Source organism: Microtus oregoni, unplaced genomic scaffold (genome assembly GCF_018167655.1).
Source record: "Microtus oregoni isolate MIOR12 unplaced genomic scaffold, Mior012 000044F_ref0000062, whole genome shotgun sequence".
Lineage (NCBI taxonomy): Eukaryota > Metazoa > Chordata > Mammalia > Rodentia > Cricetidae > Microtus > Microtus oregoni.
Window position 1 is genome coordinate 20,618,026 of NW_024543218.1, and position 25,861 is coordinate 20,643,886.

The 25,861-nt window shown below is 38.8% G+C and overlaps 1 protein-coding gene across 4 annotated transcripts in view; it reads left to right on the forward strand.

Moving 5' to 3' along the window:
* Positions 1 to 24,774, forward strand: part of LOC121434635 (inactive histone-lysine N-methyltransferase 2E) — a 68,030-nt gene extending 43,256 nt beyond the window's left edge. For 2 of the 4 annotated variants that reach the window (XM_041633564.1, XM_041633563.1), the window contains 16 exons: positions 345 to 462; positions 1,813 to 1,922; positions 4,056 to 4,320; positions 5,185 to 5,283; positions 13,683 to 13,847; positions 14,559 to 14,867; positions 17,172 to 17,426; positions 17,586 to 17,730; positions 18,147 to 18,397; positions 18,736 to 18,792; positions 18,915 to 19,478; positions 20,461 to 20,747; positions 21,210 to 21,298; positions 21,398 to 21,523; positions 21,658 to 21,743; positions 22,501 to 24,774. In XM_041633564.1, the coding sequence (XP_041489498.1) occupies positions 345 to 462; positions 1,813 to 1,922; positions 4,056 to 4,320; positions 5,185 to 5,283; positions 13,683 to 13,847; positions 14,559 to 14,867; positions 17,172 to 17,426; positions 17,586 to 17,730; positions 18,147 to 18,397; positions 18,736 to 18,792; positions 18,915 to 19,478; positions 20,461 to 20,747; positions 21,210 to 21,298; positions 21,398 to 21,523; positions 21,658 to 21,743; positions 22,501 to 24,012 (4,438 nt within the window). In that variant the 3' untranslated portion in view covers positions 24,013 to 24,774. The remainder of the gene's footprint in view (positions 1 to 344; positions 463 to 1,812; positions 1,923 to 4,055; positions 4,321 to 5,184; positions 5,284 to 13,682; positions 13,848 to 14,558; positions 14,868 to 17,171; positions 17,427 to 17,585; positions 17,731 to 18,146; positions 18,398 to 18,735; positions 18,793 to 18,914; positions 19,479 to 20,460; positions 20,748 to 21,209; positions 21,299 to 21,397; positions 21,524 to 21,657; positions 21,744 to 22,500) is intronic. The other 2 variants (XM_041633565.1, XM_041633566.1) reach the window with 2 other exon arrangements.
* Positions 24,775 to 25,861: the final 1,087 nt, after the last annotated feature.

Genomic DNA, 25,861 nt, shown 5'->3' on the forward strand with positions numbered 1-25,861 from the left:
ATTAAAAAGACAATTTCAACCTTAATTGCTTTTGAATTAGGCAACTTGAAGCAGACACAAGTGTTATTAATTTCAAGTAGGGAAAAGTGGTTTCTGGAATCAGAATGCCAATGTTCAAATACTTGCTTTATTGCCAACTATGTCTTTTAGAAATGCCTTAATCTGTTGTTTATCTATTTGCCTCTAATGAATAACAGGAAATTGTAAAATTTTTGTTGTTTGCTTGTTTTATGGCACTGGGGACTGAATTGAGGATGTTTTCCCTGCTAGGCAAGCACTTTACCACTAAACTATATCCTCTAGTCCTGTTATACTAAAAGCTTTTAATACTTCTTTGTTTGTAGGCCATACCCTTTTGTTTTATTCTACTCTAAGTTTCATGGGCTAGAAATGTGTGTTGATGCGAGGACTTTTGGGAATGAGGCTCGATTCATCAGGCGCTCTTGTGCACCCAATGCAGAGGTAAGCTTATTGACATCTCAGGAGAAGCAGGAACACAGAATACCAAAGTCTGCGCCTATTTTATTTTGTTCATTATTTTTCTTTTGTCAATATTTAGATGGTAAATACTAATCTTAAAGTACTATCCATAGGCTGTGCATGGTTGTGCACCCACTCCTTTAATCTCTTGGGAGGCAGAGGCGTTTCCAAGCTAGCCTGTTCTTCACAACAAGTTCCAGGCCAGCCACTTCTATATAGTGAGACCTTGTCTCGCTATTTTTTACTTCCTGAGCTATGAAACTGTGATGTTCCTTATAAGAGGGAATATTATATTTCTGTTTATATTGGAGGCTCTGCTTGTATGTACCACATAGCTAAAACCTAAAGTAGACTTAATATTTTCCATTTATAATGTGTGTGTGTGTGCGCGCGCATGTGTGTACGTGCCTGCACACAGAAATCGGAGTTCAACTTGGGACAATCAGTTTCCTCCTTTTCCCATGTGGGTTCTAAGGATTGAGTCTAAAAAAGTTTAGTAGCAAGATCCTTTACCACCTGAGTTATCTCATCAGCCCTAAAGTATACTTTATATGTGCTATCAATTTTTAAAACAAAATTACAGAGTGTTTAGATATCCCACATATTTAATTTTGAGGCTAAAATTTGTAGTATTTGGACGTAGACTTGGGACAATTTTGTCTTTTTTGTGGCTTACTAGTTTTATAACCTTGTCAGTGCCTTTTTACTCTTCTGTGTGTGTCTGTATGTGTGGTGTTGGAGACTAACTCTAAGACTTTACACATATCAGGCAAATATTTTACCACTGAATTACATTCCCAGCCTTCTATGCCTTGCTTTTATGTATGAAACGGTAGTTCAGAAGAACAGCTTCATGGAAAGCGAAGCTGTCAAAGGAAAGTGTTCTTAGCTGTGCATTAGTGCACACTCATACTCATCCTATTACTTGAAAACCCCACATGCTGACAGGTTCAAAAATTGTACTTTTGAGAAGATGAGAATGCAGATGGCAGGCTATAGGGTGAGTGCTACCAGTGTACCTGTGAGGACCTTTCAGGTGACAACTGCTATTTGCAAGTCTTGTGATGAATGGCAGTTTCCTATGTCATGCTTATAAAATGTTCTTAAGAATATTTTTCAGCTGGGCATGGTAGTGTACCCCTTTAACACCAACATTCAGAAAGCAGAGGCAGGTGGATCTCTGTGTGTTCTAAGCAAGCCTGGGCTCAATTGTGAGACACTGTCTCAAAAACAAGCAACAACATAACCTAATATTAATGAATAACTTTCCTAATTGCAAGATAAAGATGCTCTAAATAGTGTATGGAAATGTAAAATTATTCTTCTTAACAGGTAAGGCATGAAATTGAAGATGGGACCATACATCTCTACATTTATTCTATACAGACTATTCCAAAAGGGACTGAAATTACTATTGCCTTTGATTTTGACTATGGGAATTGGTAAGTTCAAGTCTTTAAGTGCTTTATGTTATTTCAAATAGATTGCCTTCATCATAATTTAGACATTGTTATTACTTTTCAGGAGACAGTTAAAAGTACCTGAAATTAAGTATGCTGTTATCAGGAATCCCATTTTGTTACTTATTTCCTAAACTTTATTGTAATGTGACTGTTCAGACCTTATAATTATTAGCTCTAGTTCAGCTATACAGACTTTATTATGTGAGAATTTTTTCCCTCACTTTCTTATACTTCAACTTGTTAAACAACTTACTTGGTCATTGGCTATGAACACATGATTTTTTTTCTTAAAAACAAGAGATACTATATCAAGTTTTCTTTGCATTGTAATAGAAATGGTTTGTTGGAGATCCTACAGTAAAACTTTAAGTTCTACAAATGTTTTGTATTGTTCTTAATATTGTTTTGAAATGTTAGGAAAAACATTAATTTTTGGTAAAAAATCCTATTTGTATGAAATGCAATTGACATAAATATCCCTGTACTTATTTTCCAAATTAAGAAATAAAGCAGAAGATGTAGCTCTGTAGTTAGTGCTTTTCTCTCTTTTTTTTTGAGTGTAAAGAGGAGGATTTAGGCTAGCCTCAGACTCCCTGTGATGTCCTTGAACTCTGATGGAATTACAGAAGTGCACCACGCGCAGACTCTCTTTCACTCTTTTTGAATTCATTTGTGTGTGTATGTCAGTGTATATGGCATGTGTATGGATGCCAGAGGCCAGAAGAGGGCGCTGCAGCCAGATCTGTGTTGGGACCTGTCCAACTATGGCTGCGGGGAACTTCAGTTCTCTCAAAGTCTCTTAACCTCTGATCCATCTCTTCAGCCCCATCCTCCTACATGTTAAAAATGGATGACAGACATCATTTCTAAAATTAAGTTTTAAAGTGCGCATTATGGTTTCCTTTAGTGTTCAGTACCTTTACCATCAATATGTATTTCTACTATTGAGTGAATTTATCATAACAATCTAGGCTTTTCTCTTTTTTATTTTTGTGTGTATATTTATGTGAATGTATCCACATGGTTATTGGTTCCTGCAGTGACCAGAAGACTGTGAGGCCTGGAGGTGGAGCTCTATTATGGTGGTCCCCTCTGTGGATGCAGGGATGCAAACAGCAGGAAGTGATTCTTACTGCTGAGCCATCTCTCCAGTCCCAGGAAATAGGCTATTTTGAAAGCCTGTTAGTAAGCAGAATGTATGTTTTAACATGTGGTGCCTGTTAAAAGACAGGGGCTTACCTGCTGCCTTAGTCTCTCTGGCTTTCTAAAAGCTTTTAACCTCTCAGAAAGTATAACAGGAAGTGTAACATAGTAGTTTGTGCTTACTGCTTTAGGAGATTGTTATCCCACAGAAGTTCAGAACATAAACTCTTAAAGATCTGTGGGTTACTCGTACATAACTGTATACCAGTTTTAGCATTGCTTTGTGATTCCTTAGCTCAAGATTGAGATTACTCTACTCACTTAATATCATCGTCACGTGAGTCTAAACTGTAAGGCCATCCATAAAATTGAGAGTGTTCATAATTACTGAGAAGATGAGAGATAGTATAATTTTTCAGGTCCTCATTTAAAAGAAAGAAGACTTAGAATTAAGTTTTCTTCAAGGTATCTTTTAAGGAAAACTGGTGATTAAAATCATTTCTTAAAGTATATTACAAACTAGGTAAGATCTGGTATTCATCATAGCTAACATTTTTTTTTTTTTTAACTGAAGAGTCAGCATAACACGCTCAAGACCAAGTAAGGGTGGTTTTGCCTTAATGTTTATCTTGCACAAGCTACAGCATCCTTTTACTTTAAAACATTGTTCAGAACCAACATCTCAAGGCTGGGGCTACAGCTTAGAGGGTTAGCACTTCCCTAGCGTATTGGAAGTATTTGACTTTGGGTGCAATACCTAGTAGCACCAAGCAACAAAAAATCAGTATCTAATATTTTGTTCTTATGAAAAAAAACATTTATTTTGTCATATTTACTAGGAATTCAAATTAGTAAAACTTTAAGTCTTAATTGTAATTAATAACGTGCATTTTATGGAGTTATAGCTTTAAAGATATTATGAACTCAGTCTTGTTTTATATATTAATATTTACCTGGTTATCATTTCAGTAAATACAAGGTGGACTGTGCATGCCTCAAGGAAAATCCAGAGTGCCCTGTTTTAAAACGGAGCTTGGAATCCACAGAAAACATCAATAGTGGTTATGAGACCAGAAGAAAAAAAGGAAAAAAGGAGAAAGATATTTCAAAAGAAAAAGATACACAAAATCAGAATGTTACCTTAGATTGTGAAGGAACAAACAACAAAATAAAGAGTCCGGAAACAAAACAGAGAAAGCTTTCTCCACTGAGACTGTCAGTATCAAATAATCAGGTATTGACTCTCCTGATTCTCAAAGAAATTATTTTAAAGAGGAAAATGTCGTATTTAAACACCTTTTTAAGCATAAAATCATTTAATAGTTTAAATATTTCCAGTACTGGGGATTGAACGTAGGGCCTAACACATGCTTGGCAAGTGCTCTATCCCCAGTCCTGTTCTGCTGCTCACTTTGAGATATGATTTCCTACAATAATAGATACCAAATTATTAAACATAACCATGTTAGCCGGGCAGTGGTGGCGCATGCCTTTAATCCCAGTACTCGGGAGGAAGAGGCAAGCAGATCTCTGAATTTGAGAATTTGAGGTTTACAAAGTTAGTTCCAGGACAGATTCCAAAGCTACACGGAGAAACCCTGTCGAGAGAGAGAGAGAGAGAGAGAGAGAGAGAGAGAGAGAGAGAAACAACCAGGTTGACAGATCCTCATGGAGTTGAACATTTTCTTAAAACTGGGTAATTAAAGACATTCCAGATAGCGTGGGTGTTTGTTGTTTCTTTGAGACTGTATCTTACTCTGAGGCTAGGAATTTACACAGACCAGGCTAGCCGTGCCCTCAGATTTGTCTACCTTTGCCCATAGAGTACAACATTAAAGGTGTGTGCCACATTTAATTAAATCGAACAGTGGAGATTGCTGAAAATTTGTTTTGGAATAAATACAAACAAAACCACCCCATTATATTTGATAGAAACTTCATAAAACAAAATTGATTGTGTGAGTTTGATAACTTTGTTTAGAAATTCAGATTTTAATCGGGCTTATTTCACATACTGAATTGTGGTTAAAAGATACAGTGTTTCCTATTTTATAGGCTGAATAACCATTTCCATAAATAAGTCATTTCTGTTTTTCAGGAGCCAGATTTTATTGATGATATGGAAGAAAAAACTCCTATTACCAATGAAGTAGAAATGGAATCTGAGGAGCAAATTGCAGAAAGAAAAAGGAAGATGGTGAGTTGGGAAGCTAGTGGCTGTTTGTGGTACCTTGGGCTGGATCAGCTGCTCTTCTACAAGTTAACTACTTCTGCACACTTCACGTTAGCAAATTTGGGACTGAGCATTTTTATTTGGCTTTGCCATTACCTCTTTTTGTATTTTTAACTCACTTTTATTGGGCATTTAATAATGTATACCACCTTTAAATAATAACATTTTTAAAGCCAAGAATTTTTAATAAATGTAATACCATGATTATTACTCGGTATGTATTTTCATTAGCTAAATGTATTACTTCTTTTTATGATTTAAGACAGAAACAGGGGCTGGAGAGATGGCTCAGCGGTTAAGAGCACTAACTGCTCTTCCTGAGGTCTTGAGTTCAATTCCCAGCAACCACATGGCTCAGTGAACCAGTGGCTCACAACCATCCATAATGAAATCTGGTGACCTCTTCTGGTCTGCAGGGATACATGCAGACACCACACTGTATACATAATAAATAAATATTAAAAAACTGTGTTTAAAAAAGACAGAAACAGAACTTCATGCTTTGTATTAATCCTAAGTCGGGTAAATGACTTAGCAAAACTTCAAGTTTCTTTAGTAGCCATTGCATCTGTATTCTCACATTGTAATCATAAATGGAAGCTCCATCTCCCTCATGATTTATCTGCAAATGTCAGTATAAATGTAGAACAAGAAATTGTAAATCAGTTTTCACAGCAGAGTGTGGTGACTCACACCTGTAGTCTCAAGAATTTGCAGGAATGAAGCATTAGGGTTACCATGAGGTGCGTAGATAAGTAAATGCCAGGGCTGGGGTATAGTTTGGTAAAATAGTACTTTAGGGCCTGGGTTGATCTGATACCCCCCCCCCCCACACACACACACACAAATAGTTAATAATGGCAGTTAACTTTCAATACAATTTCTGGCTTAAGAATTGAAAAGTAACTTTACAAACCATAATGGCCTTAGTGTAGGTTTCCCACATTCTTTTATGTTTGTTGATCTTGGAGTTTTAATACTTTTTATTCCATGGGATCTTATGTGTTACATATAACTTGAGTGGGGATATTGGATCTTTGTAGACTTTTTAAAATCATGATGGTGGTCATCCTCAACTGATTGCTAACACCTGCATTGTGAAAACAACAGAGAACAGTTTCATAGCTTCAGGTAAATAATGGTGAAAGATTGGAAAAGGTTGATTCCTACATCTAAAGGGATTGTCACAAACTTTTTTAAAGATTCAGTTATTCCTTAAATTACTTGTGCTTTAATTACCTATGGCCTGTGTGTGTGCACACTCATGCATGTACACTGCATGCATGCCTGATACCATCTGTGGTCAGAAGAGTACTATCAGCTCCTTTGAAACTGGAGTTAAGAATGGTTGTGAGCCATGTGGATGCCAGGAACTAAACCCAGGTCTTCTTGATGAGCAACAAATTCACGTAACCTCTGAGCCAGCTCTCCAGTATTTTCAGTATTGTTCGTTCCCCAACTGGTGCACCTTTGAATTTGTATTTCTGTAGAAGCTTTGGATCAGTTTACAGTAAAGTATGGGTTCTGGGGGGACTTAATACAGGAGGAACGTTTTAATTGACTTTAAGAACTCTAATAGGCAGCTGGTAATAGGAGTAGATGCCTGTAGTCTCAACATTTGGGATGTGGATGATGGATGTTTAGGAGGTTCAAGATCACCCTCTACTACATAATAAGTTTGAGGACAGCCTGGTGTCTCTCTCCCACAAATACAGCAAGGACTCTGGGAAAAATAAGCTGGCACTGGAGACTTTAATATGCAGATTGCATTCTTATCATTATGGTGCTACTTTTAAAAGGCCAATCAAGCCATGCTTGATGGTACATGTCTTTAATCCTAAGGGAAGTAGAGGCAGATGGATCCCGAGTTTGAGGCTTAATTCTAACTGAAACACTACTTTGATGTTTAGTTTATTGATGTAAATTGGTCCCTAAATAATTAATATGGTTTTTCTTTTCTACATCTTATTTGACTTGGGAAAAAAATAATTTTGTAGACACTACCATTTATACTGGTTATATTAATACCAGCATTTGGGTAGAAGAGAGCAAATGGAAAAGAGGCAGCTTACAAAGGAAGTAAAGTACAGATGGTAGCAATACTTCTGAGAAATTTGTGTCAAACTGATGAAATTTTCTCTCATGCAAGGCAGTCTTAAGAACATTACGGGCTTCATTAGGAACTACTTGTTAATATGTTTCATTTACCATACCTGGATAAAGAGGAATCAGTAATTCTTTCCTCCAAGACAAATTTCATGTAATCTTTTGTAGTAAGATTTTAGCAAAACAGAATTGTTTTGATTTTTACCTATATAGATAATACCTTGCTCGGTTTTAGTAAATATATTGGTATGCGAGGGCATACTGTGTGATGTCTTTTACTATGTGACTATAACTGCCTAGAATCCTTTGCCTCGCGATGCCTATAATAGTCAAACAGCTTAAACTTGGAATCCGTGGAAGTTGACTCAAGATGGTCTTCACACTGAGGCAAGAATGATAATCAGTGAAGTTAGGAGATCTCGAGACTTGTGTGATCGTTGACAGCACAACTACTCATACCCGAGACTGGTCCTCCTTGACTTGAGTATGCAGCTTCAGGAAGGATAAATTCACAAGGAACTGCATTGGTGTGGGAGGAAAGGGACATTAGGCTAGGCATCCAGGTAATCCACTAATCAACTCTGATCAGTGGGGTGACAGATAACGTTCACAGAATAAACATAAACTTCTTCATTCGATTTTTTTTTAAAAAAAATACCAATCCAAATTTCCACCCCACCCCCATCTAATCCTATGAGAGGGTAAGGCACTTTGCTTTGTGGAAGGTCCAAGGCCCTCTCTACTATATCTAGGCTGAGCAAGGCATACATCCATAGAGAATAGGATCCCCAAAACTAGTACATGCAGTAGAGATAAATCCCAGTGCCACTGCCAGTGGCCCCTCGGTCTGCCCCTGCCACACAACTGTCAACCACATTCAGAGGGACTAGTTTGGTCCTATGCTTGTTCCTTCCCAGTCCAGCTGGAGTTGGTGAGCTCCCATTAGCTCAGGTGAACTGCTTCAGTGGATGAACCCATCATGGTCTTGACCTCTTTGCTCATATTCTCATTCCTTCCACTCGTCAACTGGACCTTGGGAGCTCAGCCCAGTGCTCCAATGTGGGTCTCAGCCTCTGTTTCCATCTGTTGTTGGACAAAGGTTCTATGGTGATATTTAAGATAATCATCAGCGTGACTACAGGGCAAGGCCAATTTAGGCACCCTCTCTTCTATTGCTTAGCTGGGGTCATCCTTCTGGATTCCTGGGAATTTTTCTAGAGCCAAGTTTCTTGCTAACCCCATAATGGCTCCCTCAATCAAGATATCTCTTTCCTTGCTCTCATATCTGTTCTTCCTCCATCTCAACCCTCCCCTTCTTCCCTCCTCTTCCCCTTCTATCTTCCCCTCCACCCCCATGCTCCCAATTTTGTCAGGCGATCTTGTCTGTTTCCAATTTCCAGGTGGGTCTATGTTTTTTCTTTCTAGGATCATGAACTATAGGCTTAATGTCCTTTGTTTATAGCTAGTATCTGCTTATGAATGAGTATATACCATATTCATCTTTTTGGGTCTGGGTTATCTCACTCAGGATAGAAACATAAACTTATGAGAACTTGTTTGTCATAATGCCAGCTGCTAAGGTAGAAAAGAGTACTTGGCTTTTAGAATAGAAGCATTTTAGTCATCTTAGATATGAGCCATTTGGAAAAGATAGCTCATGAGTACAAGGTAAATGAAACTTGTTCACAGCCGAGCTAAGGTTTGTAGGCTTTGCCTAGAATTATGCATGATTATTGATTTTTCTGATGTTTCCTATAGAATGTATTTCATAGACATCTAATGTGATGTCTGTGAAAAAGTATGTTGCCACTTAGAAATTCTGTTGTTAAGCCTTATCTACACTTGAATACCTTGCAAATTTTGGGGTGCATGATGACTCTTATGGAATTCCTAGTTCTGAAGCATTTAGAAGTGATTTAACTTAGAAAAAACAGGCTAGAAGGTACCAGATTTTATTATTAAAGTATGAAAGCAAATTTGTTGCCAGAAGTATAAGGGATTTCATCCTCACTCACCACTGCTTTCTCTTTATGACTAAACTGACTTGACTAATTCTTGATTAAATCAGTAATCATCTTTGTTAAAATGATATGGTCAAACTGAATACGTTTATTTTTATAGTCTGTCCAAACAAAATGAGGTGGTTATGGTTTAGCTGCCTTGTAATAAATATTCAAAATCTTTAAATGCTTCAAATTAATACCTCTTCACATAGCAGTGACCTATGCTTTATACAACATAATTATTACTCATTTAAGAAAAATTTAAGTGCTTGATACATAGGTAGGGTTTACTTACGTAAAAACTAGGTGGATAGAGAAGGCAGAGCAGCTCTCATATGGAGAATGGGCTTAGTAAATCTGAATGTCAAATAATGGGCTGTTAGGGTGTGTTGAATTGTGATAGAGGAAATGGGAAAACCATGCAACAATGCTTGCTACTTCGGAATGACTTTTATTCATAATAATCTGTCATCTTTAAAGTTCATTTATCAGTTCTAATTGCTGTTTAAAGGGGGTTTGAGGAAGCTTGTATTTCTAAAATAAGGGGTCTTTTTCTTTTTAGGACCATTTGGTAGGTGCTCTCTGGTTTCATCTTCTACCTCTTACAGGCACTTTTGTGTTTCTCAGTTCTGGAATTAGGAATATTTTACTATTGGAATATTTTCAGCTTCTGGATTCTAACACTGTAAGGCTACAGAGCTGTGCTTTCCCAGGCAGGAGTATTGCTCTTAAGGAGGATTTTTGTTTCAGAAAAGGCACATACTTACAAGGTAAAAAAGCACATCAGGAGCAACATACATTTATTCTAACTCCAAGTTTACCTTACTTATGTTACTCAGACTCAAGGCTTATTTTCAGTTGTTTCAAATGAGTTACAGCTTCCACGGTACAATTAATTTTCCATAGCAAGATGGCTCAGTTGGTGAAGGCATATGCTGCCAAACCTAATGGCTCTGGATGCAATCTCCAGGACCCACATTGTGGAAGTAGAGAAGTGACTCCTTCAAGGTGCCCTTCAGCACGCTGGAATGTATACCACTCCTACCCACTCCTTATGGATAGACTAAAAATTTTGAATTAACACCCAAATGGAAAGAGATATGAAACAGATTATTATTTTCTTCTGCTTACAAGAAATTGTAATAGTGAGATATAATATACTAAGGAATATCACAAGAATAGTATATAGGCAGGTCATGTGGAATACCCCACATACTCTAGCTAACACCTAACACTCCAGCATAACAGTTGTGAATCGGAACCTGTTGGTTTCCCAGCTCACAGATAATGAAGTAGCTTTGGACTCAGATAGGGTCATGGCTTGTATCACAGTTCTAAACTACAACCGTTAGAAGCTATACAGAGTCTTGCTAGGGTTATTTAGAGTGTCCTGTCTCCTCACCAGCTCCAGTTCCCTATAAGCTATATCAGGTTTGAGTTAACATACTTTTCAGAGATGCATCAGATACAGTGGTGAGTATAAAAGCTGAATGAACCTGGGCTGGGCATGGTGACCTTTAATTGCAGCACTTAGGAGGCAGAGGCAGGCAGATCTCTGTGAGTTCAAGACCATCCTGATCTAGTATTGAGTCTTCAGCTACACAGAAAGACCCCATCTTTTAAAATATCTGCTAGTGGTTTTTATTCATTTATCCAATCGTTTATTCTCAAATATTTGCAGAATTTTAGGATAAACAAATTAGACATTTGTTTAGTACTTTCAATTTTATTGCTATATAATAAACACATAAAAATGTGGTAAGACTCATGCTTTGTGAAATAGAAAACCAGGAAACTTGTAAATTATGGAAAGGCACTATGTTTGTCTTAACGTACATGTGTACTTTTGTTCCCTCAGTAGTATGTAATGTGACATATTTTAGAAGGACTTAACCACTAAAGATGAGGAACCACTTCTAAAAGGTTCTGTTTAATCAGTGTGTAGTCACACTAATTTTAAGGAAGTTCAAACTTCACTGAGTCTAGCTCTTTTCATCATACAGTTTTATCTTGGGTCCTCAATCTCACAATCCAAAAGAAGGAAATACTGGATTATGTCGAAGAAATCTGAAGTTCTAGGATAATTATAATAAAGAAAATGTCTTCCTTGTCTCTCTACCTAGAGTTACTCACACATAAAAAGGGTCTTGAGCATCAGTGGTCTGTAGGAGGTTCTGCTGCCCATGTGTTGCTTTCATTGGCTAATGAATAAAGAAACTGCCTTGGCCTACTTGATAGGGCAGAACTTAGGTAGGCGGGGAAGACAGAACTGAATGCTGGGAGGAAGAAAGGCAGAGTAGGAGAGATGCCATGGAGCTGCCAGAGACAGACGTGCCGAATCTTTTCCGGTAAGCCACTGCCATGTGGCAATACACAGATTAATAGAAGTGGCTTAAATCAAGATGTGAGAGACAATAAGAGGTTAGAGATAATGGGCCAAGCAGTGATTTAATTAATACAATTTCTGTGTGGTTATTTTGGGGCTAAGCTAGCCAGGTGGCCTGGAAGAACAAGTGGGCCGCCTCCCTACAACAGTTGGCACCCAATGTGGGTAACGACATCCACATAAAAACTTGAGGAAGCTTGAAAATGAATTCTAGAAAAAACAAAACAGAGTTTAACACAACTTTCTGCTGTTTGCCGGCAGCATGCCACAGCTCCTTAAGATAGATTTTCCTGATCTGAGAATTCTTACTGCTTGCGTCTGTAGAGGGCTTGAGTTCATTGCCCAATACCTACATCCATGGCTCATGACTGCCTGTAACTCCGGATTTTGGAGATCACATGCCCCTTTCTGGCCTCCAAGGGCTATGTGCATAGTCCACAGAAACTCACACAGGCAAACACAAACACACAAAAATTTATAAAGACAATTTTTTGTAAACAAGCTTGTTTCTTCTGAAAAAATATTTTCCCTAAGTTTTAAAAGCATTTTTGAGAAGAAGCAATTATGGTAGATAAAGTATCCCCTCCCACCAGGTTCAATAGGTGAGGTAATTTTAAGAATTACTTTTGTGAAGTCTAGATTTCTAAATAAAACTTTTTAGAAATAGAGGTTTTTATGGGGGATTTAAAGGAATTAGTAAGGTAGAGACAGAAAATTGTCTAAGAATTTGGCTTTAAAATTTTCAGTCCCAGTGAAGAACTGAAACCATGTTTTGAATTTCCCATGCCAGGGTGTGCGAGCAGATGCACTCTTACCTCTGTGGAAATTAAAAACTCTTTAAAGCAGCTGAACTATGTTAGCACCTTCTGTTCTCTTACTGAGTATGTTTACATACAGGAGAGTAAGCAACAGTTGTCACTCTGGAACTACAGCTGAAGCCCCAGTGCTGCAGTCTTTGGCAGCCTTCTCTTGAGTTCTTTCTTTCTGCCCCACATCCATGACAAATGGTTCTCAGCCTTAGGACCTGGTTCTTTGACATGGAGAACTGGACAGCTGATGAACCTGCTTCCTGGTTCTGGTTGAGAGTACAAACCTTTGCCAGGCCCTCTGCTCAAGGCTCTGGGTTTTGCTTTTAATGTTCTCTCCCCAGAGAACCGAACTCTTCTGTCCCCTCAGCCCTTGACGTGTAAGGAAGGAAGAGCAGGAGGTGGAGACATGTCTTCAAAGAATTGTTACGGAGGGCATGAGGGCGAAAGGGGAAAGGAGAGTAAACATTTATGATTGCCTGCTATCTTTGAAGTATTGTTTCAAAGCTCCACATTTTCTATTGGAACTCAGTAACCATCCAATGAAGTGTTGAGCGTTGTATGAGCTTTTACAGTCTCAGAAACATCAAAACTAATCTGCCAGGGTGACAGCTATTCACTAAAAATTAAGACTTTGCCACAGTATAACAGTACATTGACTCCTTAAGTGCATTTGAGTTTTTCTTCAACATATTGATTCCTTAGGGATTTTAGTTTTTTTTTTAAAGGCAGACATCTTTAATACATTTTAATTCTAATAAATTCAAAATTTTAATAATTTTTTTGGTTTGGTAAAAGAAGGAAGTTTATTGTTTGTTTTTTAAGGCTTGTTTGCTCTATTGTTCTTTTGTGGCATACACTCATAAAAAACAGTTCACTGTGATGAAGTCTGAGATTCATACATATGCTGACTAGTAGTAAACTGGTCCTCTATCCTACCAAAAATTGATTTGTTATGCTAACAGTATCACAGCAGTTTTTAAAATCTGTCATGAACAATTGACATTTAGAATTTTTCCTTTGGAATAATGATATTATTCACTTCAAATTTAAATTCCATAGACAAGAGAAGAAAGGAAAATGGAAGCAATTTTGCAAGCTTTTGCCAGACTTGAAAAAAGAGAGAAAAGACGAGAACAAGCTTTGGAAAGGATCAGCACAGCCAAGACGGAAGTTAAGCCTGAGTGTAAAGAACCACAGATTATCACTGATGTTGAAGTTCTCCAGGTACCGTTACTTAGGTTTATCTTTATTTTCAGAGTTAAGTGCCTTAAAGTAGCTTCTACACCTTAGAGTTACATCTACAAAAATTATGTCTGTATACTTGCATACCATTGCATATATGTGGAGGCCAGACAGCAACTCTGAGTCAGTTCGTCTCCTTGGTCACTGTGGATTTCTGGGCTCAGTACCAGTCTTCAGACTTATGCACATGTGCTTTACCTGCTCAACCATCTCCCCAGCCCACAGACTTTAAATAAAAATCCAATATTAGCCTTCTAAATCATTTTCAAAACTTATGGGAAATTTAGACTTAAACAAGAATATATTTGCCTTGCTTTGAAGTAAGAAAGTGATGAATTATTTTGGTTTGTTATCAGAAGCTGGCTAATCCACTAAAGCTGCTACATGCCTGCAGACTTTAACCTGGTCCCCAGCACCTGTGTGGGGGTGGAGAGAACCAGCTCCCACAGACTGCCCTCTTACACGCACACAGAAAGTAGTCTGTATAGCCCAGGCTGGCCTTGAGCTCAGACATCCACCTGCCTCTGACTCCCAAGTGCTAGGATTAAAGGTATGGAACACCACCATCCAGCCAAAAATACTTAATTTTTAAAAAAAGATTCTGGAAAGCTAGCATTTAAAATAGATAATGCCATAATTAAAACGAAACGTATCTCTAAGCATCAAAAGTGCCACTATTGTATTTTTAACTAGGAACAAGTAAAAGAAGAAACTACTATCAAGCCAACCCCTGCCAAAGTGAATAGAACTAAGCAGAGAAAAAGCTTTTCCCGCAGTAGGACTCACATTGGACAGCAGCGTCGGAGACACAGGACCATCAGCGTGTGTTCAGACATACAGCCCTCTTCTCCTGACATTGAAGTTACGTCACAACAGAATGAGGCTGAAAACACTGGACTTGCTGTGGAGCCAGAAACCGAAACTGCAGTAGCAGAAATAATTACTGAGGCGGAAATCCCAGCACTTAATAAATGTCCCACAAAGTACCCCAAAACAAAGAAGGTATGACTCCTAATGATAGAGCCATTTGCAACAAGTGTCTCTTAACTGAAGAACTGTCTTAAAAGTTCAGTTTACATCTTAAACTTGTACGTATTTGATTCAGAACTAGAAGTACCGAGTTGTCAAGAGCATTAGTAGTTTGTATTATGAAGATTAAAGATAAAGGCCTTTAGTATTGCAGTTCATGATTTCGCTAAATAAGCTTGTCTATCAATGTATAAAATACTCACTTAAACATACCTCCTCTCTCCCCACCTATGGGTCTAATCCAGGGCCTTGGGAGGATAGGTAAGCCCTCACTCTATCCCAGAGCCACACGCCCAGCCCTGCTGCACTGTCCATTTTACTACTTCCTATGTAGGTAGATGTGATGTACGAAGAATGTGGTATTGGTATTTGTCTGCTCTTCTGTGGGGCCAGAGAAGAAGTTGCAGGAGTCAGTTCCAGGCATGCCCACTGAGCCATCATCTCACTCTGGCTCACTTGTTTATAAGGAAGATATTTTGGATCAAATCATTAATAGAAATCTTTGGAAAATTATCAGAGTTAGTGAAAAACTTTATGGAAAACTGCTCACAGAATTTGATCAACTTGAACTTTTCAGCTGAAAAGTAACAGTGCAATGTTAGGGGCTACTATTTTTCTCTAAATTACAGCATACAGGGACTTAGGCCATAAATGTACTTATCTTGGAACTTTTTATTTTTTAACCTAATTTCACACAGTTTGTAGCCAGGCTGTTAAACAATGAAAAGTGTGGTTGGTGTATTCTGGTATGAGATCAAGATTATTCATCAGTGGCAGACTCGACTTTCCTTGTCAGAGAGTCAGAGGGTTTGTTAGCAACGTCAGTAATGTCTCATTTACAGCTTGTGTGCCACACACCTTAAACAAGCAAGTGGATACTTGCCTTCATTAGTAAGCGTATTTTTTAACCAACATTTGGAAGGAGCAAACTTTTCTTTTTACAATAAAAAACAAGTTTTTAAACATTTTTTCAACTACAAATATCACATTTTATATGTATTAAATATATTCATTAAAAGCAAACTGTTGGCAGTGATATGTGTTTATTTACAGCACATTTTATTATTCTGTCTAATATACATAGAATAGCATAGTCCTACAAAGACACATAGAAAAAATTCTAAGAAAAGGAAGAGGGAAAGGATCCAAAAATGCTTTGGAAGGTAGGCCATTTGTATGTGTATGAATATGTAATACTTGTTCTAGAATTTACATTTAAGCTATGAAATTAAAAACTCCAACAGCAAAAGCTAATGTTACTAACCAACTTTTGTTGTTGTTGTTAACAGTAAGGAGGTTATTAGTGTTCAGGACCAGGTATATTTCAGGGAGTCAGGAGAGACTAGATTGTGAGGGCTGGGGTGTGTCTCAGCGGAACAGCACTTGCCTAAGCATTTCCAACAAAACCACCACCACCAAGGCTGAATTATGTCCATGGGGGATTTCAAACTTCTTAATGACCCAATGATTGTCAATGTGGACATGCACCTTGTTTAGAGATGCACAGCTTGAAAAACAGACTTTCCTAACAACCAGCAGTCTCGTCTAAGATAGAAGCAACAGGCTTGCATTATTTGTGGTACTTACTGGTATCTCCTAGATTTGCTATATCACAAAACAAAAACAAACAAACAAACAAAAACAGAAAGAAAAGGGGAAAAAAAGGCTGGCTGGCTAGGTGCTTACTATATGTAGCCCAGGCTGGCCTCAAACTGTGCCAGTCCTCCTGACTCAGCCTGGGATATAGGTGGTACACCACCATGACCTGCCAAAAATTAGTGTCTTTTTGTAATATAAATTTTCTACATGTATTCATGTATTTTATCCCTATAAAATATTATGTAATAATCCTTAAGATAACAGTAAACGAGAAAATGAAAATACTGATAGTGGGGTTTATTTTTTACGACATAATATGAATAATTCTTGTTAAAGATTATCACTAAAATTATGTGTATGTTTGTGTCTGTCTGTGGGGTATATGCACATAAGTGCAGGTACCCATGTAGGCCAGAGTGTCAGATCCCTCTGGAGCTGGAGTTACGGGCGGTTGTGAGCCACCTGATAGGGTGCTGGGAACCGAACTTGGGTCCTCTCTGAAAGAGCAGTACATGCTCTTAACTGCTGAGCCATCTCTCCAGCCCCATAATATGAATAATGTAAGTTACCCAACTTATCGTCTTAGACGATGTGCCAATATCTAATTTGATATTAGAATATTCTGTAGTGGAATCTGTGCAATTACTATATAGTGATCCAAATGTTTCTGTTCTCTAGCACTTGGTCAATGAATGGTTAAGTGAGAAGAATGAGAAGACAGGAAAACCTTCAGACAGCCTTTCAGAAAGGCCTCTGCGCATAACTACAGATCCAGAGGTGTTAGCTACACAGCTCAATTCTTTGCCAGGTCTCACTTACAGCCCCCATGTATACTCTACTCCTAAGCATTATATTAGATTTACATCACCATTCCTTTCGGAAAAAAAGAGAAGAAAAGAAACTACTGAAAACATTTCTGGCTCATGCAAAAAGGTAAACTTTTCTTTGGATATAAAAATCTAGGAGAAGCCAAATGCAAATTTCAGTCCTTACTACAGCTCCTCACAATGAAATGCTTTTGTGATTGGCTTTGCATTTTACAGGCTATATAAATAGCTAAAACTGATTCTTATTTATTTTTGTTTTATTCAGCGATGGTTGAAACAAGCCCTAGAAGAAGAAAATTCAACAATTTTACATAAATATCATTTACCTTGTCAGGAAGGATCCAGAAGTCCTATAGTTAATGGTGAAAATAAAAGTCCACTACTGTTAAATGACAGCTGTTCCCTCCCAGGTAGTGTTTCTTTCGGTGGTGTTTTAGTGTGAGGAATTGTGGCAGGGACAGCTGTAGTTTTGTGACAGGCAATCTGTTCACTGCTGTGAACGTTAGAAAAGCAGCCTGCTGCTGTGGGCTTCCTCTTTCTGTTCAACAGACCTTTGCATGTATACAGACATAAAACCGTGGTTGGAGTGCGGTGTGGGGCTAGAAGGACAGACATCAGCTGCAGTAACGTTAGGACTTAATGATGAAGCCTTTCTGTGTGGCTTCTATTTGCTAACACTGAAACTCTTGGAGATGCAAGGAAGACGTCATGTTAGTGTGTTTTTAAGAACACTAGTTTTGGGGTCAAAGCCATTGTAATTACTGTTACTTATCTTATAGCAAGTCCCAGCAGTATGGTTTCTTATAGATTATTATTTCTCCAACAGATTTAACTACACCACTAAAAAAAAGACGACTTTATCAATTGCTAGATCCTGCTTATTCAGAAAGCTCCACCCCTACTCCTTCACCGTATGCTACACCAACTCACACAGACATCACTCCTGTGGACCCAGCATTTGCGACTCCTCCACGGATCAAATCAGATGACGAAACTTACAGAAATGGTTATAAACCCATATATTCACCAGTGACCCCAGTAACTCCTGGCACACCAGGAAACACAATGCATTTTGAGGTGAGACATTTGAATGGGGTGAGGGGAGGAGGAATGTCCATTCCTGGGAATGAATGTTATCGAACTTTGGCAAATCCCTGTCCCTGCCTTGTTATAACTAGTGTGGTGAGAAACTAAGAGAAAATTGGGAACCTACATTTATATAAATTTAAACATTTTTATTTGTGCCACAATGAGAATTTTTTTGCCATGTGTATACCAAATTGACCTAAAAGCAAGTGTCTTCAACAAGGTTTAAATCTAAAATCCGTGCATCAGTCTTTTCATTTTAACTTTTCATGTCTACAAACTATATTATTGTATTTTAATTTCTAACTTTGCTCATTACTTTTATGTAGAATATTTCCTCCCCAGAAAGTTCTCCAGAAATAAAGAGACGCACTTACAGCCAAGAGGTAAGGAATTATCAAAAAACCATTTGCTGATTTTCTCTACTATTATTTTGCTTAAATTCCTGTTAGATAGTAAATTGTCTCTAAACGGCATTGTGTGATTCCCTATGTCCTACCACCAACAGGGATATGATCGATCTTCAACCATGCTAACGTTGGCGCCTTTTAGAAATTCCAATTTAACTGAACTGGGCCTTCAAGAAATAAAAACTATTGGCTATACCAGCCCTAGGAGTAGGACTGAAATCAGCAGGCCTTGCCCAGGGGAAAAAGAATCTGTGTCAGACCTTCAACTGGGACTCGATGCAGTCGAGCCAGCTGCCTTACAAAAAACCATGGAAATACCAGCCCATGACAGGACTGAGCCCAACAGCCAACTGGACTCTACCCACTCTGGGCGAGGGCCAGTGTACTCTTCCTGGGTTAAGAGTCCTGACAGAACAGGAGTTAACTTCTCAGTCAACTCCAATTTGAGGGACTTGACACCCTCCCATCAGTTGGAGATTGGAGGCGGCTTCCGAATAAGTGAGTCAAAGTGCCTGATGCAGGATGACACTAGAGGCATGTTCATGGAAACAGCTGTCTTTTGTACTTCTGAAGATGGGCTTGTCTCTGGTTTCGGACGGACTGTTAATGACAATTTGATCGACGGGAGTTCCACACCCCAGAATCCACCACAAAAGAAAAAGGTTATAATTTAACAATTTATAGTACTTTGAATGGGTTCTTCCTCAGTGCTCCTAAGGGTTTATTGGTAGTTACAGCATTGTATGAGGCATTTGTAACTTGGTTATGTAAGTTAAGGTGTTTGTGTGTGTGTGTGTGTACATTTTTTTAAAGCTTCTTGTAAATAATTTGATGTTCCTAAGAAAGTAAAAATTATAGTTATATGAAACTTCTAATAAGAAATGTAGTTTGAGGTAAAAGACTCAAGGTAATTTCTTTCATAAAACAAATAACCTTTAAAAAAATAAACCAAAGACCAAAACAATAGGTAGATAATTGTTCTTATTTCTCTTATTTTACATTGAGCAGGCAGCCTTGGAGAGAAGAAATGCCTCTTCACCATCTCATAATACTTACAGTGTTTAGGCCATGGATGTAAGAGTGCTTGGGAAGTATGATATGTTTGATAAGATTCTATCTTAATACACAAGTTCCTAATTTTGAGACAGAATGCCTTATTTTGCAAGAATGGGAGAAAACACACTTATTTGTTAAGTAACTGATGTATAAGTCAACGCATTTTAGTGATATGTGCTTTTAATTTTTATAACAGAGTCCAGTTGGCAACTTTGTGGGAAGCAATGTAGTATAGTGGAAAGAGCACGGGCTTTCAAATAAGACCTAGGTTCGAATCCCGGCTCCAACACTCACCAGCTGTGTGACCTGGAGTGAGTGAGTTACTCAATTTCCTCATCTGTAAAATGGGGATGATAATATACCTATTTCTTAGGGTTGTTGTGAGGATTAAATGAGATAATGCATATAAATCATCTATATACCATGCCTGGCATATAGTAGGCATTTAATAATTGTTAATTATTTATGGAAAATTCAATTATTTTTACATAATTTTCCTAATATAAATGTTACAGTATCTTTTTTAAAATTGATTCTGATATACAGCACAAGAATAAAAGATTTACTTTTGTTTTTTTCTTGTTTAAGGTTTCTCTGTTAGAATACCGTAAGAGACAACGGGAAGCTAGGAAAAGTGGTTCTAAGACAGAAAACTTTGCTTTGATTAGTGTATCACCTCACACAAGTGGGAACCTGGGCAACAGTAGCGATGGGTGTGTCCATGGCAGTGAAAACAGCGAGCAGGGAGAAAACCAGGCCAGCTTGCCTTTGCCAGCGCCAACTGCCACTCACAATGCCTCTTGTGAAGAGAGCGGCAGTACCTGTCCTGTTAAAGACGCCAATGCCACTGAGAAGAAAGACCCAGAAGTTCAGTGGTAAGCCCTTCCACAAGGTCAAGAGTTACTCCTCCTGGTTGTTTATTGTCATGACCTGGAAAGATGTAAATATTCCTTTCTGTAGAAGTCGCCATCCCAGTCAGCATCCCACACAGTTTATTTCTTTACATCCCTACCAGTTACCTCTGCAATGTAGCTTCTCACTACAGTATTTCTGCTCCCTTTGTTAAACTGACATGACCTTATAAATGTTAACACAGTATTTCCAACATACCTTCCTTTTTACTAGGAAATTGCCAAAGACTAATGTTAGTCTAATTTCAAGTAAATAGAAATAAAAATTTCAGTTTGAAGTGTGGTTAACAATGAGACAGCTTTTCTCAAAGCTTAATACCAAGGTGCTGTCCCTTCATCTAAAGGACATTTCATTCATCAAGAGACAGAAAGTGTCATCTAGGTGGCAGCAGCATCTCTGACCTGAGGATGTGTTTTATCTTAAAGGACCGCCTCCACTTCAGTGGAACAAGTGAGAGAACGGAGCTACCAGCGAGCATTGCTGCTCAGTGACCACCGCAGAGATAAAGACAGTGGTGAGCGTGCTTGCTTCTTCTCTGCCAAGTGCAGCTTACTGTCCCCTGTTCTCTGTTAGCACTAATGCTCTCTCTGGGTCTGCTCTGCTTCATCTCCAGGGGGAGAATCACCATGTGTCTCATGTTCACCGAGTCATGTCCAGTCTCCACCTTCATCTCATTCAAATCACATTCCCCCGGTACACGCTAAGAGCCTAGTCCCTTCTTTGAGTGAACTTATAGCAGGTCAGTAAGTAGATGACTTTAAAGTACTTTGTAGTTAGAAAGAAGCTATACACAGCAAGCACTGTGTGTCTGCATGGGAGGAACTATTTGTCTTGTAACCTTTCCTTTACTGTAGGGTTTCTTCTGCTTTACAGATCCCGATCCTGAAAATTCAGAACCCACAACTATGAGTGAATGTCCATCCCCTGACACTTCTCAGAGCCCATCAAAAATGAGCAAGGTAATAACAATGACCTTTAAATCAGACTTTTTCCTGCTACATCAAGTATTAGTTTATGACTTCCATACCCTTCCTGTTTATCATTCTTATGCTCAGCTATGACAAACAGCTCTGGCTCAACATTGCAGTGTCTACTCCTCTTTTCATGGGAAACAATTTTATGACTTGCCAGTCAGCACTCCACAAACAAAAGCTCAGGTGATAGTCAAAAGGAAGGCTGAGCCAATGTGTGTATACTGTTGTAAACTAAAGGTGAGGGATCTGAGTGCCTTGGACTTTTAAATTAAAAGATCGTAGGCATTTAGATAATCTTACACTGGTGTCACCCTTATAAAGTTGAAAAAAAGCATTAAAAGTCTAAATGGTACGTTTTATGAACAATTTTTATTTATCCAAAGCAGTTTATCTTTAGTTAGGTCAAGAAATTAGAGTTATGAAATTAAAACTTGCTGAGTTTTAAGGTTGTCGAAAGACACCTCTCTGTTTGAAGAAGAAAAAGCAAATTAAAGACCATTAATTCATCAAAATTGAAAGAATTCAGTTTAAGCTAACTCACTGTAAGAACCTACAGTATGTACTCAGAAACCCTCGCCTCTCACCGTCATGGGCCTCTCAACTTGTCATGGTGACAGTTTCCTGCCCTCTTTTAAAATATAGTAAGCAGTGAGAGTGAACTTCAAGGTACTTTATATATCTTTAAAATTTACGTAAACAAAACATTTCTGTGATTTGTTTTTTTTTTTTTTTTTCTTCATAGCCTAGTTCACCGGGGCCGATAACTCCTGCTCAGTCACATGGGAAAATACTCACAAAACCAGATTCCCACTGGGAGGCAACAGTCATTGTGTCAGAAGCTGAGAACAGCGCTCACCTAAAAACAGAGCTCCAGCAGAAACAGCTGTCAAACAACACCCCAGCACTTTCCAAGAACCATCCTCCTCAGGCCCATGTTCGCAATGCAAACGAGCAACTTCCACAAAAGCTGCCTTCTGCACCAACAAAGTTGCACTGTCCTCCATCACCTCACGTAGAAAACCCTGCCAAGTCCTGCACGCCTCACACAGCCGTGCAGCATGGTCACCTCTCACCAAAGCCTCCTTCACAGCACTTAGGGTCTCCCTTCAGGCCTCACCATTCACAGTCACCTCAAGTTGGAACTCCTCAGCGAGAGACTCAGAGGAATTTTTATCCAGCAGCACAGAACCTTCAAGCCAATACTCAGCAGGCAACTTCTGGAGCATTATTTACACAGACACCCTCAGGACAATCTTCAGCAACATACAGTCAGTTTAACCAACAAAGTCTCAACAGCACGGCACCGCCCCCTCCGCCCCCTCCGCCTCCTTCATCATACTATCAAAACCAGCAGCCCTCTGCAAACTTTCAGAATTATAATCAGCTAAAAGGTAGTCTTTCCCAACAAACTGTGTTTACATCTGGACCAAATCAAGCACTTCCTGGCACCGCAAGCCAGCAATCAGTTCCAGGACACCACGTTACTGCAGGGCATTTTCTGCCATCTCAGAACCCCACCATTCACCATCCAACTGCTGCTGCTGTGGTCCCGCCCCCACCTCCACCACCACCTGCTCCAGGACCACACCTCATTCAACAGCCAAGCTCACATCAGCAGCACTCCATAGCACATGTAGTTGGGCAAGTTCATGCTGTCACCCCTGGGGCACACATTCACTCTCAAACTACTGGACATCATTTACCACCACCCCCTCCACCTCCTGGTCCTGCCCCACATCACCACCCACCACCGCCCCACCCTTCCACAGGACTACAAAGTCTACAAGCACAACACCAGCATGTGGTAAACTCAGCACCCCCACCACCTCCCCCTCCTCCAGCCAGTGTTCTGGTTTCTGGGCACCATTCAACATCAGGTCAAGCCTTACACCACCCACCTCATCAAGGACCTCCACTTTTTCCTGCAAGTGCTCATCCAGCTGTACCACCGTATCCCTCACAAGCCACGCATCATACCACTCTGGGACCAGGACCCCAACACCAGCCTTCCGGAACAGGGCCACATTGTCCATTACCAGTTGCAGGTCCTCATCATCAGCCCCAAGGACCTAACAGTATTCCAACACCTCCTGCTTCAGGGTTCTGTCCTCATCCTCATCCTGGCTCTGTGGCCCTGCCACATGGGGTGCAAGGACCTCAGCAGGCATCTCCAGTGCCTGGACAGATTCCAATTCACAGAGCACAGGTGCCACCAACATTTCAAAACAATTACCACGGTTCAGGGTGGCATTAAAATGGACTCTAATAACATTTTTTAAAATGTTCTGTAAGATAAACTGTATATTTCATATGTACCTATTAAGGTACTTTTTAAAGCTTGTACATGAAACTTTGTATAAAAACAAAACAACAAACAAACAAAAAAAAACCAAAAAAACACCAGTGCTCTTTCATTGTATTTTTCCCATTTTTGCTTTTAAGATTTCTTAAGAAATGTGCTCTTAAGCCAGTCATAGGCATCTTTATTTTGTAGGTGAACATTCCATCTGTTTTTCTGGCCATAGATCTGATGCTACATGACCTTTAAATTTTATTGTTGCAGTTAAATTCATTTAGTGAGTATTTTCTATATTATTTTATACATATGCATTAAATAAGGAAAGTACTATGAGGGTTTCTTTTTATGGTCAGCAGTTCTGTGAGTGCATCTTAGGTCTGAAAATGCAATACAGGTTTTTATAATTTGGTGTGGACATGGCTCATTTTGTTTTATCAATTTTTTGCAAGCAAAATGTAATTTAATGTATAGATAATTTCTAGTGATTCCTGACAGACTGTAAATACTACATTTCTTTTGCATATATAATTCCTTCCAGCCATTTTCATTTGGTAATAGCATTGTACATATGGCAAGTCTTTTGCAAAAGTGTGATCTCTGTGAAAGTAGTACAGTATATGAGCTTTCCTTTTTATTTCAAATATGCTGTCACATTGAAGCACTGGTTGGGCATTTTAATTCATGTTAATAAATCACAATTATGTCAGTTTTACTAAACTGTTCTGTACAACTTCTGAGATTGAGATCTGCTTAATGATTTTACAAAAGTTAACGATTTTCAAATATAATTTGTGAGGAAAGAACCTTCCATCTTCTTTAGTAACTGCTACCTCAACTGCACGGCAGGCTTCCAGCAGTGAATCTGGGTGGCTCCCAAAGTCCTTTCTATCATTTACCTTTTCTTCATGAGCCACAGGAGATTAAACAGCCAAGGTGTGTGACTTTCAATTAATTAATCCAGATTATTCGTGTATTACACACTAAACAGATGCACACTGCAGCTTAAAATAAAAAATAAAAAAAAAGTTTGAAAAGAAATAATTTACCTAAAACACAAAGATTTAATTTGCACTTTAGAATCTCACTAACAGAATTGATATGAAATTGTAATGTTTACTATCTAGCTTTAATGCTTTTTTTAAGTTGTAGAAAATGGGTTTCTTAAAACAAAGGGGAAAGGCAGGCTGAAATATGTCAAGTAGAATGAAGAGGGCCTCAGTGAATATCTTACTGCTGAAAGAAAATTATATCAGTCGTGATTTTTTTCTTTTCTTAATTTCCAGCTTTTGCCGTCTACCTATCAGAAGTACGAAATCTATCAATAGCAGTGATCCTATTTATCAACATTCAAATGTTCACCAGGGACAAAAGTAAACATTTAAAATGACTGAGCTCTGGTAGTGACTTAAATCACATCATCATTTAATTTCCATTTGAAAATCAGCTGCTGATGGAACATGGGCAGACAGCTCCCTTAGGGTTTGACCCTAGTAAAACCCTCTTCAAGTTTCTGAAGAGCATCAGTCAACATTGCCCCCCCCCTTTGGGGGGGGGGTTTGAGTCGGGGTTTCTCTGTGAAACGGTCACGGCTGTCCTGGAGCTCACTCTGTAGACCAGCCTGGCCTCAAACTCACAGAGACCCACCTGCCTCTGCCTCCTGAGTGCTGGGGTTAAAGGTGTGTGGCCATTACTGCCCAGCATAACTTTGCCATATTTATCAAAGTTCTTAGGATGCTCACTAAAGAAACAGTTTGAAAAAATGAAGTTTCATTGTTCCTCCAGACAGTATCAGACACAGACCAAA